The 14723-nt window shown below is 39.3% G+C and overlaps 1 protein-coding gene across 3 annotated transcripts in view; it reads right to left on the reverse strand.

Moving 5' to 3' along the window:
- The window catches only part of LOC133506643 (tumor suppressor candidate 3), a 142379-nt gene that overhangs the window by 75315 nt on the left and 52341 nt on the right, over window positions 1–14723 (reverse strand). For all 3 annotated transcript variants that reach the window (XM_061830982.1, XM_061830980.1, XM_061830983.1), the window contains exon 2: window positions 8994–9163. In XM_061830982.1, the coding sequence (XP_061686966.1) occupies window positions 8994–9163 (170 nt within the window). The remainder of the gene's footprint in view (window positions 1–8993; window positions 9164–14723) is intronic.

Consider the following 14723-nt stretch of genomic DNA (forward strand, 5'->3'; position numbering starts at 1 on the left):
CGACTTGTCCCGATAGGGGTCACCACAGCATGTGATCTTTTTTCATCTAAGCCTATCTTGTGCATCTTCCTCTCTAACACCCATTATTCTCAATTACTCCCTCACAACATCCATCAAACTTTTCTTGAGTCTTCCTCTCACTCTTCTTCCTAGCAGCTCCATCCTCAGAACCCTTCTGCCAATATCCTCACTCTCTTGCCTCAGAACATGTCCAAACCATTGAAGTCTGCTTTCTCTAACCTTGTATCCAAAACATCCCATTTAGGCTGTCCCTCTAATGAGCTCATTTCTAATCCTATCCACCCTGTTCACTCCAAGCGAGAACCTCAGCATCTTAATGTCTGCTACCTCCAGTTCTGCTTCCTGTTGTTTCTTCAGAGCCACCGTCTCTAATCCGTGCATCATGGCTGGCTTCACCACTGTTTTATAAACTTTCCCCATCATCCTAGTGGATACTCTTCTGTCACAAATAACACAAGACACCTTCTTGCAACTGTTTCATCGAGCTTGGACCCGTTTCTTCATTTCTCTACCACACTCACCATTGCTTTGTATTGTTCACCCCAAATATTTGAAGTCGTCCACCCTATCTCTTCTCCCTGTAGCCTCACTCTTCCTCCTCCGCCCCTTTCATTCACGCACATATATTCTGTTTTACCTCACCTAATCTTCATTCCTTTCCTTTCCTGTGCATGACTCCATCTTTCTAATTGTTCCCCCGCCTGCACCCTGCTTTCACTGCAGATCACAATATCATTTGCAAACATCATAGTCCAAGGGAATTGGAGTCTGAACTTGTCTGTCGGCCTATCAATTACAACCACAAACAGGAAGGGGCTTCCATAACTCCATGGTTATGTCATCGGGACCAACTGTCTTTCCATTTTTCATTCTGTTCAGTGCCTTTCTAACTTCCCCCTTACTAATCATTGCCACTTCCCGGTCATTCACGCTTGCCTCTTCTACTCTTCCTTCTCTCCTATTTTCTTCATTCATTAACGTCTCAAAATACTCTTTCCATCTACTTAGCACCAGTTAACATATTTCCATCGCTATCCTTAAACACTTTACTTGCTGCACATTCTTCACATCTCTATCCCTCTGTCTGGCCAACGTGTAGAGATCCTTTTCTCCTTCTTTCGTATCCAACATGGTGTTCATGTCATCATATGAGTCTTGTTTAGCCTTCACCACCTCTACCTTTGCCGTACGATGCATCTCAATGTATCCCTTACGCCCCTCCTTAGTCCTCTCTGTGTTCCACTTCTTCTTTGCTAGTCTCTTTCCTCGGATGACTTCCTGTATTTTGGGGTTCCATCACCAAGTCTCCTTCTCCCCTTTCCCACCAGAAGACACCCCAAGTACTCTCTTGCCTGCCTCTCTGAATACCTTGGCAGAAGTATTATAGTCTTCTGGGAGTTCTTCTTGTCCATCTAGAGTCACCTCTTTCCGAAAGGAAACACAACATTCTTCCATTCTCAACTTTCACCACCTGATTCTCTGGTCTACCTTTGTCTTCTTAACCTTCCTACCCCCTACCAGTGTCATCCTACACACAACCACACTATGCTGTCGAGCTACACTCTCCCCTATGACTACCTTACAATCAGTAACCTCATTCAGATTACATCGTCTGCACAAAGTATAATCCACCTTCGTGCTTCTACCTCTGCTCTTGGAGGTCACTATGTTCATGTTTCTTATGGAAAAAAAAGTGCTCACCACTGCTAATTCCATCTTTTTTGCAAAGTCCACCACCTTCTGAATTTCTACCTCTGCCTTGCAGATTAACAATTCCGGGGCCGGGCGTAGGAAGCCCGGTCCACGACCTAACCGTTATGTAATTTGTATGATGAACACTCATATATGTTTGGCAGTTTTACGCCGGATGTCCTTCCTGATGCAACCCTCTGCATTTATCCGGGCTTGGGACCGGCTGACAGGTAGCACAATATTGTGCTGCCCAATGGGCTGCAAATAGTCAAAAAGAAGAAACAATCAAATAAATAAAGTCAGCACATAAGATACACAATTCACATGTGACCTAATCTACAGTGAAGAAAACACATATTTGAACACCCTGCTATATTGTAAGTTCTCCCACTTAGAAAAAAAGGGGTCTGAAATATTCATCGTAGGTGCATGTCCGCTGTGAGAGAGATAATCTAAAAAAATAAAAATAAATCCAGAAATCACATTGTATGATTTTTTTAACGATTTATATGTGTGATACATATGTGGTTTTGTACACACTGCAGGAGGGATTTTGGCCTGAGAAACACGGGGTTTCAGCTCCCTCCAAAGATTTTCTATTGGGTTTAGGTCTGGATACTGGCTAGGCCACACTAGAACCTTGAAATGCTTCTTACGGAGCCACTCCTTGGTTTTCCTGGCTGTGTACTTCGGGTCATTGTCATGTTGAAAGACCCAGCCATGACCCATCTTCAATGAGGGAAAGAGATTGTTCGTCAAAATCTCCCAATACATGGCCGCGGTCATCCTCTCCTTAATACAGTGCAGTCGTCCTGTCCCATGTGCAGAAAAAAACCTCCAAAGCATGATGCTACTACCCCCATACTTCACAGTAGGGATGGTGTTCTTGGGATGGAACTCATCATTCGCATTCCTCCAAACACGGTTAGTGGAATTATGACCAAAGAGTTCAATTCTGGCCTCGTCTGACCACAAAATCTTCTCCCATGACTCCTCGGTATCATCCAAACGGTCATTGGGAAACTTAAGACGGGCCTTGACATGTGCTGGTTTAAGCAGGAAAAGCTTCCGTGCCATTCCATATTTTAAACCATGACGTCTGAGTGTATTACCAACAGTCACCTTGGAAACGGTGGTCTCACCTCTTTTCAGGTCATTGACCAAGTCCTGTCGTGTGGTTCTGGGATTATTCTTCACCTCTAAGGATCATTCACATCCCACGAGGTTATATCTTGCATGGAGCCCCACTCTGATTGAGTTTGACCGTCATGTTTACCTCCTTCCATTTTGTAATGATTGCTCCACCAGTGGATCTTTTTTCCCCAAGCTGCTTGGCAACTTCTCCGTAGCCCTTTCCAACCATGTGTCTCTGGTGTCTTTGGGCAGTTCTTTGGTCTTGGCCATGTTACAAGTTTGAGTCTTACTGATTTTATGGGGTGGACAGGTGTCTTTATGCAGCTAATTCAGGATAATACATGGAGTGGAGGTGGACTTTAAAAGGCGGACTAACAGGTCTTTGAGTGTCATAATTTTAGCTGAGACAGATGTACAAACACTTATTTTCAGCTGTATCACACAAATCGTTAAGAAAAAAATCATTCATTGTGATTTCTGGACTTATCATTTTAGATTCTCTCTCTCTCACAGTGGACATGCACATACGATGAACATTTCAGACCCCTCGATGATTTCTAAGTTGGAGAACCTGCAAGATAGCATGGTGGTCAAATACTTATTTTCTTCACTGTATGTTAAAATTTAAGGTCAAATGAAAGCAATCACATAAACACAGTCAGCACATAAGGTACACAAATAACATACTACCTGTGGGAAAATATAAAGGATATGGCGATTTATAGGATATGGGGATGGAAGAGATTCAAACCACAATGGCTCTCACTCTAGTCGAAAGTTGAGTCCACGTTCGATGTTTCTTCAACGTCAACAAATTGATCACAAACACGTCTCATTGTTAGCAAGCTAAGCTAAGGAATACTAGGCCGATGAGCAAGTTTAAGTTGATGTTTCCACTCGCCCAACTTCTTATGACAGGGTTCATACTCAGTCTGACCCAAAAAAATTTAAGGGCTTTTTAGGCGCATTCTTAGGGGCTGACACGAAAAATTTAGGGCTGACATGGAAAAAATTTAGGGCCGACACGAAAAACTTAGGGCCATCATGGGAAATCAAGAGTAAGGAAAAAAAACTCACCCAATGGTCCGTTCTTGGTTCATCAAATGTTCCAGTACCTCAGTACCTGTGACAGTGATCACCTGTCCCCCCTTGTGGTAGTTCTCATTGATATGACCATTGTCAACGTCTTCACATAGTCTACAGAAAAACAGATTCTAACTACAATTGCAACTATATACACAAATGTCTTCTACTGATGTCTGTCTCAGCATCCCTACTCTAGCTCCTTGAGGCTACCCAGTGCCTCCTCTATTTGTTGCTGCAGAGGTGCCAAAGTGGCTTTCTTGTCCTTTGCTCTGCCTCGGTGATAAACCTCAGATTCCACTTTTCTTCTGCCTCCTCATGCAGCCTGTCAGCCTTCTCAATAAGCGTAGATATGTCAGTCTCTACTCTGGCTTTTTTGGCTTTGAGGCAGTAGAGATGAAAAGTGGGCAGCGATGCCAAATGTAGCCAGATACAAAGTCTTCCTTTCCCCACAGTGGTAGTTTTTAGCAATGTCACTGTCTGGGAACATGACTGCAAACACTTTCGAATTATTTTCACAAGATGTGTAACTGTAATGGTTGCAGATCAATTTTATAGTCCGTACGATCTCTGCCTTTAACCAGTCCGTCTTTGTGTATTGAACTACGTTCATAAACCCTGACTTCTGGCTGGTTGAAGTCGATGACTGGACAACTGTAGGTGCGCATGCACTGCTCGTACCACTGCCTGAAGTTAATGCTTCACTATCTTGATATTTTAGAAACAGATTCATACCAACGGAAGATGAGAGAATCTTCGCCAAATCAGCGTGTCTCCTGTTTTTTCGGTGCGACTCCAGCGCTTTGACGCCCATCTTTTCAAGCTGGTAACTCTGCTTGCACAGATGGCAGTAAAACATGCGCCGATCTTTTGGATCTCAACGAACCCAGCTCCCAAACTCCTTACTTTCAACCCAAGCTTCTTGAAAAATGCACTTCCCCGTGATACAAGTTGGATCGATGAAAGAACTACGCTACGTCGTAACGAAGTGAAATACCTACTCACGGAAACAAACAATAGAATATCGACAAGATGGCGACTAGTTGTCAACACGGTGACTTCCGTTGACAATTTCCGGCTGTTTTGTTTGGATGCCAGTCGCTATTTTTTTTTTTTAAATCAAAGATTAATTTTTTTAGGGAGAATTTTGGCGGTAGAGGTCCTCCCTTTGATTTTTTTAAATCTAAGGCCTTTTTAGGGGCTTGGCCAGTTTTCACGGATTTTTATGGACTTTTAGGAGCCCTTAAATGCACCTTCGAAAATTTATGAGTTTTTAGGGACTTTTAGGGCCGTGTGTGAACCCTGTATGAGTATTCGCGATCCTCATTGTAAACGATACATAGGTTTTACAGGACGTGTAGTTACTAGCGTTTGATCTTTTCCTCCTCAGTAAATATTAGAAAACAGAGACGTTTTGATGTTAGCGATCTAGGCTAGGCTAACTTAGGCTGAGCAGCTTCAACGCGAACGATACGTTTCCAATTTGGGTAATAAGATTGCACAAGATGGTGATTTTGGTCCACTGAAGTCGTCACCAGGAGCGTCCACGTCGAGTATTCACAACATTCGGTCCAAATTCAGCAGAATTTATTGGATTACGATCGGCCTGGCCAGAGCTCCGGTTTAAGATGCTACCAGTTTGAGGACCAGAAGCAAAAGCCTCCCCACCCAATACATTACAACAAAAAACAATAAAATAGAAGTACAAAGACAGTTTAATTGCGTGTAACACGAGCTAACTAGCTAACTAGATGTATAGTCACCAAACTCGAACAACTACTCCGAAAGCAGCAATAATAAAATGCTCCGTCCGCGTCCAATGACATCATCCTACTAACAAAAGATCTTCATAATTTTATAAATTACGTATGTCAGGGGTGCTAAATGTGTTGTTGTGCGCGGGCCGGCATTGTTGTTGTTCGCCGGTGTTGTTGTTGTTAGCCGGCGTTAGCCCCAATGCGGAGGTAGATCAGGCGGGGAGGTGGTTTGGCCGCGTGTGGGGAGGAGAAAGGAGCCCCTCCATCACCGCCACCAGTGTCTAGGCACCACTGAAGTAGTTACTTTGCCCGGCATGGGTCCTCCTGTGTACGCTACATACACAAGACTTGTAAAAGAGTTCAGAAATCGAACAATTCTTGGCTTGTCATTTTGAATATTTCATGGGGTTCTTCATCCATCTTTCGGGGAGTCTTTTGTTATTTAGAAGTGATCCACATACAAGCTAAATATTGCTCCAGTCACTTCAATCGATTCTGAGATGTTCTCTTCTTCAAAAAAGAGCTTCAGTCTTAGAAGGGGCGTCAGAAAAATCATAAAATCTCTTTTGTTCATCTGCCATAGCAGGTGGCACAGCGTCTTCTCAATGGCGACTGTCTCAGTGTGATATCTTCAAATGACGTTGCAGGCAATACGGCTGCCACTGGGATGTCGAGTGAGAGTTCTCCACCTTTGCGCATGAATGACACGCTCTCTGGTCATTTTTTTTTCCGTATAGACATTGAAGAGAATAATATTAGATGTTGTTTGAATAACAATATCTATTTGTATATGTAAATGTATATATGGATGTCAGTTGAGCTTTAAAAACTAATTGTAACTGTAATTTCCAACACATATCCATCAGAATGCAAAGAAACTGCACTGGGAGAACAGTGACGTAGTAAAACTGTTCTGGCATAAAAGAGACACAGATCTTCCTTTCTCCTTGACCTAACACCTGAAGAGGATTAAAACAAAAACAAAGAAATGTACACAGAGCACAAGTGATGATTCACTCAGGAATTCTTCAACCACCTAGACTAAACATAGCTCCTTGCCAACATACCTTACTGGTCTTGTCAGTTGAAAATTGTCGCATAGTTCATTGGTGCCATCTTATAGCATGTTAGGGCTTTTCAGAAAGAGTACAAAAAGCAGCAATAGTTAACTTCACTGCAAATTTTATCAGCTAACAGTTGCAAACAAAACAAACAAAAAAAAAAAATCTGCAAAATTGGGAGTAGTTATACATGGGGGATACTACCATTGCATATTCTAGTCGACCACACTGACATCAAATGCTGTTTTGTATTGTATTTATTTCTGCACAATGTCCCACTTCTTATTTCACACTTGTTTTGTTTTAGCTCCCTGCTTGTGATGACTCAAAATTAGCTGGAATTTGCTTGTCAGGAAGCATTATGCTCTATGTGTAATGATGTCATGCTTATCTCTGCAGCCATTAGAATTGTTTTGAAGGGTCCTCAGTTTTTACAAGAGGCTGAAACCACATTGAGCTGTCATGGATTACAGCAGTCCCCATTTCATTGCTTTGATGAAAAAACAAACTTATATTAATCAATAAATATCTTTTCATCATTTCAAAACTGATTTTACTTGTCACCCCTGTCCCATCACACCTAGTAAATACAAGTTTATCTTACTAAATTAACACACAAATCAGACTGCAAGGGAAGGTTCCATTCTTACACAAATTCTAATACTCGTTTGTTTTTGATTGTGAACTGATGAATACAGAAACACATACCTGTTATTTAGAGGTAGGATGCAATTTTTATTTGTAATCTTCTCCCAGCTTTATACCATAATATTGGGAAATTCTTCTTCAGATGTCTTTTTTTTTCTTTTGTATGTTTCTTTTCTAATTCATTGTACGAATGGCATAAAAAATAAGGGAAACCTTTCTTTTTTGTTCAGAACATAAATCTGAAAGTGGGACATCACATTGGCATTTGAAAGATGAATTGCTTTGTTGGCCAATTTTCTGCACATTTGGTTTGATGATTTATTTTTTTTTTTTTTGCAGGACTGCATGTTTATTTCCAAAATAATAATCACGATTATCGAACGGGAGAAAGGAAGTGAGTTCGGCCTACTGACGGGGAAAGTACATTTACAGCCGCACGTCATTTTCGATGTGCTAGAGTGCAGCTATGTCGCCGGTCGACATGACTCATGAATGAAGATCACATACTGAAAAATACAGCAAAATATTAGAGGAAGTGATGGGCTTGATCAGCACTGTCATTTCTTCTACTACAGTTGTGCCTGAGGTGTATATATACACACACACACACAAACATATTGGTCACTATGCTACTCTTTAAATCCGAACAGACCACTGACAAATGTTTTTTTTTTTTTTTTAACCAGCTCTACTTTGTTACAGTGGTTGTTGAACCTTTTACACCAAATAACAGCTAAAGAAATTAACTCTCTAAGTACCACTTAAACTAACAACAAAATAGTAGCATAGTAGGCCTAATTGATCAACAAAATTATATCTTATTCCCAAAAAGTAGAGTTAATCTAATTCTAAGACACTCCATTATTATTGACTTTTTAAACATAGGGGGGGAAAAACTGTACCGAGTAGATTGTCTTTCAGAAAAAAATAATCTTTACCGAAATAGATCTTGAAAACTAAAACATTTGACAATGTAATTAAAATATATTGGACTCAAAAGGTGGATACAAGTGTAATTGGCTGTCAACCAGTTCAGGGTGTGCCCCGCCTCCCACCTGAAAATACTGTAGCTGTGACAGGCTCCAGCATGCACGTTGCTATGATAAGCGGGGATAAGCGGTACAGAAAATGAATGGGATTTTCCAGTGGTTCATGGTGTGTGTTGGGACTGTCTATCCAGACACCAAATATTGAAGTTACTAATGTGAAAACTTTATTAGAAAATTTTCCCCAGTTCAAAACATTTACCACTGAATTAATCTATATAACCAACAATTATGTAAGGTCATCTCTTTGCTTCTTTTTAACCCATGAAACTTGCAAATGAGAAACCTCTCCATGCTAATCTCATTTGAGTTTTCTATTAGTTTTTTAACATAAAAACACCAGTGAGAACATTATTTATTTGTTAGAAGTAATGAGCCAAGAGTTCTCTTACGTGTTATGGGTCAGGAAAGCATCTCCTGTCTAATATACTGTACTGACTCATTAGGAGTTGACTGATGCAAGTCAACTTGGCAAGAAGATGGATGAATGGTTCCTACTTTAAGTATGTCCCTTTTAACCGAGTTTGAGGTTTGTGTGTAGGTTTACATACCGACAGACAGAACACTGCCTTTGAGGCTGCAATGCTGTAAACATGACGATGACGGAGTAGTTCCTGGGTGGGGCTTTGACAAAGCGACGGAATTTGTCACCGTTCATTCGTACAACAGAGCGCCGAGAGGACCACTCCATCATCTGGTCAACTTTCTCAGATAGTAGATTCTAGAAACAAAGAGGAAGAAAAGATGGATTTTTTTTTTTTTTAAACTCAATGAAAAATTATTGTATAGTGCTGCATCGGACAGTGTATACAATATGTGCAGAGGAACAATAATTAATGCTTTATCTTAAAAGTCACCCCTTATAATATGGTGCAGAGTCTGTTTTCCAAAGAGGGTTTTTTTTTTTTCCGCTACTGGCTATGAGTTAAAAAGTCCAACAAAAACTTCTTCGTATGAAATGGTTTCAAACATGGCCATTCCTGACAATGCACTGGGGTTCGGCCATTCGCAGAGGCTTCACATATGGAGAAGGAGACTTTACTTTCAGCGGGCGTAGAAGAAGAAGAATATTCTTCAATTGGCCAAATGCGAAGCTCTTCCCTTTGGTTTTAAACACATGGAGCAGCATGAAAGAATCTACTATCACGAAGGGATTAAAAGGCTGGACTTACCTTGTGAGAACAGCACAACTTCAGCTGTAACTTGAGATGAAAAATGACATTAAGAGCGACTGAGAAACTGAAATATGTGAGAATTTCTGAGGCTGTTCAACCACGTTACTTCAGTGATTTCAGTGACCAGGAGGATGATGAATAAAAACAATGACTTTCTGTTATGTTTGAACCATTTTAATTCAGTGTTTCAGTCACTGGTTAGAAAAACATGTATGTAAATAAACATTTACCAAGTCTTTCTGTATGAATATGTAATTTTTGCAACATACCAGTGTGTACAGTATATAGTATATCTCTGACATATGGCATGGCGAGGCTTGTGCATGGAAAAAAAAAACAAAAAACAAAATCAATGCTACTCAGAGTGGGAACGGTCTATTAACCGGTGCGTTCTATCATCCGGAAAATACGGTACTTCTGTTTTACCAGTTTTGTATCTGCTTTGTCTATATTTGGCTAGGATTCCGCCCTTTTCTCTGATTGATTGCCTCGATGTAGAGAGCACGCTTGTTGATTGCTGTTGGCTCAGTAGAGAGCGCTTTGATATCGCAAGTGAAGTAGATAAGCACAAGGAATTCGAATAACCAGATTTAAGGCTTCTTGGCAGAAGAAAGTCTATTAACACAGAAATGCATGGACGATTTCAACTGAGGCACCATAGGGCCAATATCACATTCCAAATACTTGAAAAGGTTGGCTTGATAAAATATGGGACTTTTAAAAAAATGCGAGCTCAATTTCTCATTGCCATGATAGTTAGTGATGATCGCCAGTAGCCATTTACCGTAATTTCCGGACTATAAGACCCACCTGATTATAAGCCGCACCTAGTACAATTTTAAAGGAAAAAACATTTTGTACACACATAAGCCGCACCTGTCTATAAAATGCATGTCCCCATATTGAAACATGAGATGATTACAAAGAAAGACGGGACACAGAAAGAGTTTTCAAAGTTTTAATAATATACCTTAGGTTTTATTTCCAAACAGTACCTGTGATGCAGCAGTCAAACAGCAGCCTGTGATGGTACAGTAACACAGTAGGAATATGGGATTAACACAGCACTAACAGGGCTGGTTAAAAAAAACATACCAGTAAAAGTCACTAAGACGCAGCAGTAACACAGCAGCAACACAGTTCAGGCTACTTGCTTTTATTACCTCTGAAAGCTTTTTTCGTCTTTTTACATTGCTTCAGTTCTTCCCACTGTCGTTTCCAGTGTCTCACCATTGATTCCTTTTTGGCAAGTTTATGTGCAGCATCTCTGTTTCCTTCTTTATTAGCCAGCTCAATTACTTTCAACTTGAAAGTTGCGTCAAATGCATTTCTTCTTGCATTTTCCATGATGAGACTCTGTTCATGCTAGTTTTATTTGTGCACAAAGGGCGAAGTTATATTAAACTTGCGTCTTCCTTCACACATACATTCCATCTGTCTCACTCTTACCTTTTCTCCTAGAGCGCCCCTGGCGGCCGTTAGAAAAAAATCCATAAATTAGCAGCATCAAGCGAGCGTGTGACAAAAGTCGTGACTTATAGTCCAGAAATTACGGTAGATGACTGCTCAGAAGTTCATGCCATTAGGGCTGGGTCATTTTGGAAAAAGTAATTATCACAATTATTTTGATTGAAATGGAAATAAGATTAATAAACACTATTAGCTACACTATTGAAAAATTAAACCACCAAAAATTAACTTGAAAAATAACCTAAGTGAACAACCACAAAATAAATTTGTAAGAAGTAAAATACTAATATATTAAGAAATAGAAAAATAAATAAATCCAGCCTATTGCAACTGTACTATTATATATATATATATATATATATATATATATATATATATATATGTATATACACATACACAGTATATAGCAGTATTTTTAATTACCTTTCAATATTCTAGCATCTAGCAAATACAAACACTGTTATGTTTTTTTACTGACCTAACATTTTTTTTTTTTTTCATTTCATGTCGGAGACAGAGCCAGGACTGTACCAGCAGGCATCCATGACATTGCATTTTATGATAAGCTTAAAAATAACATTTAAAAAAAAAGTTGGGGAACAATGTTTCAATAAAACCTAATTGAACTTATTTGTTAGCTTACTTGTTAGCTAGCATTTTATGACTTTACTAAGACTTTCACGTGGCTTTTCATGATTAGTATTATTGAGTCCATTTGTTTGTCATGCTTAAAAACAAGCAGCACTGAAGAAGCAGATTTACATTGCAATTAGCTTCTCATGGTAGCTGCTAGCTACATGCTTCTCACTTGTAATAAAATCGTTCTGCATTCCAAATGTTTGCGTTGTTACGTATCATTTTCTGATTGGATGCTGCACTTGTGCAAGAGTTATTCCAAAAACATCTGACCTGTGAGGTGCATCTGAGACACGATAGTAATAATTCAAAAATGTCAAACAAAAGAACCATGTCTGTACATTTAATAAATGCTTTATGGCGGTATCACTGTTGACTGCATTCCAAATATAAATGAATTATTATTTTGATTATGTATTCATATTTAATTATATGCTAAATTGGGTTTGGACATTTTGCCACGTGATGCGATTAATCCAACAACTGAACTGCCGCATAGTGTGCTAGGTTCTGCAACAAGTTTTCATAACTGCCAAACCATCAGCTAGTTTTTCCGAGAGCCAAAATTTGAATTGCAGCTAAAGAGCGTGGTAGAGTTGCGGATGTGAGGCCAATTAAAAATACCATGTTGTATTAGATATTTTATACAAATTTGTTCCAACCGGCTGGAAGTCAAGCTGTACCAATTCAGTATACAGTATATAGAGTACATATACTGAACAAAAATATAAATGCAACACTTGAAGAATTTTTTTACAAGCTGAACTCAAATATCTAAAACTTTTGTATCAACAAAAAACAGTAAATTTATTTCAAATAGTGTTTATTCTATATTTGTTGGGACTTTTCCTTTGCCAAAGCAATCCATCCACCTCAGGCGTGTGCCATAACAAAATGCTAATTAGACAGCATGATTATTGCACAGGTGCACCTAAGGCAACTCACAATTAAATGTTAATCTTAAATGTGCAATTTTATCACACAATACAACACCAAATATGTTGCAACTTTTAAGGGAGTGTGCAATTGGCAAACTGACTGCAGGAATGTCCACCAGAGCTCCTGCCCATGAATTGAATGTTCATTTTGCTACAATAAGCTGCATCCAAAGCCATTTCAAATAGCAAGTTTTGAAAATGCTGACCCCTTGAAACCACATCAGCCCAGTACCACCACCTCCGGCTCCTTCTCCACCATGATTGTATGAGACCAGCGACCCAACAGCTGCCTTAAATGGGTTACAGTAATCATAACATTTCTGTACAAACTCTCAGGAACCATTTCAGGGAAGCTCATTCGCATGCTAGTCATCCTCATCGAGGTCTCAACATGACTGCAGTCCATTGTCATATCCTACTAGAGAGGGCAAAAGCACACATTTGATGGTGTCTGGCACTAGAGAGACCCGTTCTCATCATGGATGAATGGTCAGGGTCTAATTGTTAGGCCTGGTGGAACGGTACCAACTGATTAGCACATCTGCATCACAGTTTTGAGGACCTAGGTTCAAATCCGGCCTAGCTTGTGTGGAGTTTGCTTGTTCTCTCCTGCCTCCACATGTTTTCTCTGGGTACTCTGGTTTCCTCACACATCCCAATAAACATTCATGGTAGTTTAGTTGGAAACTCTAAACTGCCCATAGGTGTGAATGGTTGTTTGTGAATACTGTATGTGCCCTACAGAGATGGGTAATAACACTACATTTACACACTACTTTTACTCAAGTAACATTTTGGCTAAATTGTACTAGTAGTTTTAACGAACCATAGTTTTTTTTTTACCTTTAGTTTTTAGAAACTGTACTCTTACTCCATTACAATAACTTACATACCGGTCGCTATTTTCATTTATCAATAATTGTCCTTTGGTTTCCAACTTCAGCATCGGGTGCCTTTGTTCAATCCACTGTGATTATCACAGCGATGTCTGAGCAAAGTTAAAAAATGAAACAAAAAAGGAAAGTCACATCTGCACACAAAATCTTCTTTGAGGCTTTGCGGGACAATAATGCATGTGGTGTTTTTTTTCCACTTTAAAATTGAAATGGTGGCAGGTGTGTGTTGCCTCCTCTTGAACATGAGTTCAAATGTGATGTTACTTCTGAGCACATCCACATATAGAAGGAGGTACATGCTCATTTAAACAGTTTTCATTCTATTTTATTGAAACTTTATTTCACCAAGTAAAAGACAACTTGAAACACAACATGTCTTGCAATGGTAGCCTGGCCAAGAAGGCAACAAGACAAAAGTTAATCCCAAATCAATCACATTCAAGTTAATTTCAGTTCTTTATTTTCACCTCCCCTCTTGAAAAGATTAAAAAAAATACATCACTTGAGCAACAAATTCTAGGTCACATTATTGGTGGCAAAAGTTTGAAAATAATTTATCTTGGTCATATTCATCACCTTACGTTGTAGCACGATATTGCACATCCCCATGTTGGAAGAATCTGCACACAGTTCTAGAAACTGAAAATATCCTAGTTCTACCATTGTCAGCCTAAACCGCATATCGTTCATTTAGCATGTTTGGGATTCTCTGGATCGACAAAACAATCGTAGGAACTTTAAACATCTACAATGTCCCGTTTTAACCACAGAGCCACCAAAAATAGAAATAGTTGATTTTTGGCTTAATTTGTGTTTACATATAGTGGAATATTTAATCCTCAAGTTCACCTACATAGACAAGAATGTTCAATAATGTTAAAGTTAGGTTTATGTTAACAGTGAGACACAGAATATGTGAAAATCTAGGAAACTACATTAAAAAAAAATTTGCATTTCATTAACCCAAATGAGTTTTTGATTCCCAAACAAGAATAAAGAATTCTGGCTCCCTCACTTTAACAAAATACTCTTAATCTAAAATCAAAACCCATTGTATATCATATTTGTATGAATAAATTATACACATGTATTTATCTTTTGTCTGAAGACAACAGCCTAAAAGACTAATTTATTTCTTTTGGCAAGTGTAGGTTCAAAACACCAAC

The sequence above is a fragment of the Syngnathoides biaculeatus genome, chromosome 9, assembly GCF_019802595.1.
Source record: "Syngnathoides biaculeatus isolate LvHL_M chromosome 9, ASM1980259v1, whole genome shotgun sequence".
Classification (NCBI taxonomy): Eukaryota; Metazoa; Chordata; class Actinopteri; order Syngnathiformes; family Syngnathidae; genus Syngnathoides; species Syngnathoides biaculeatus.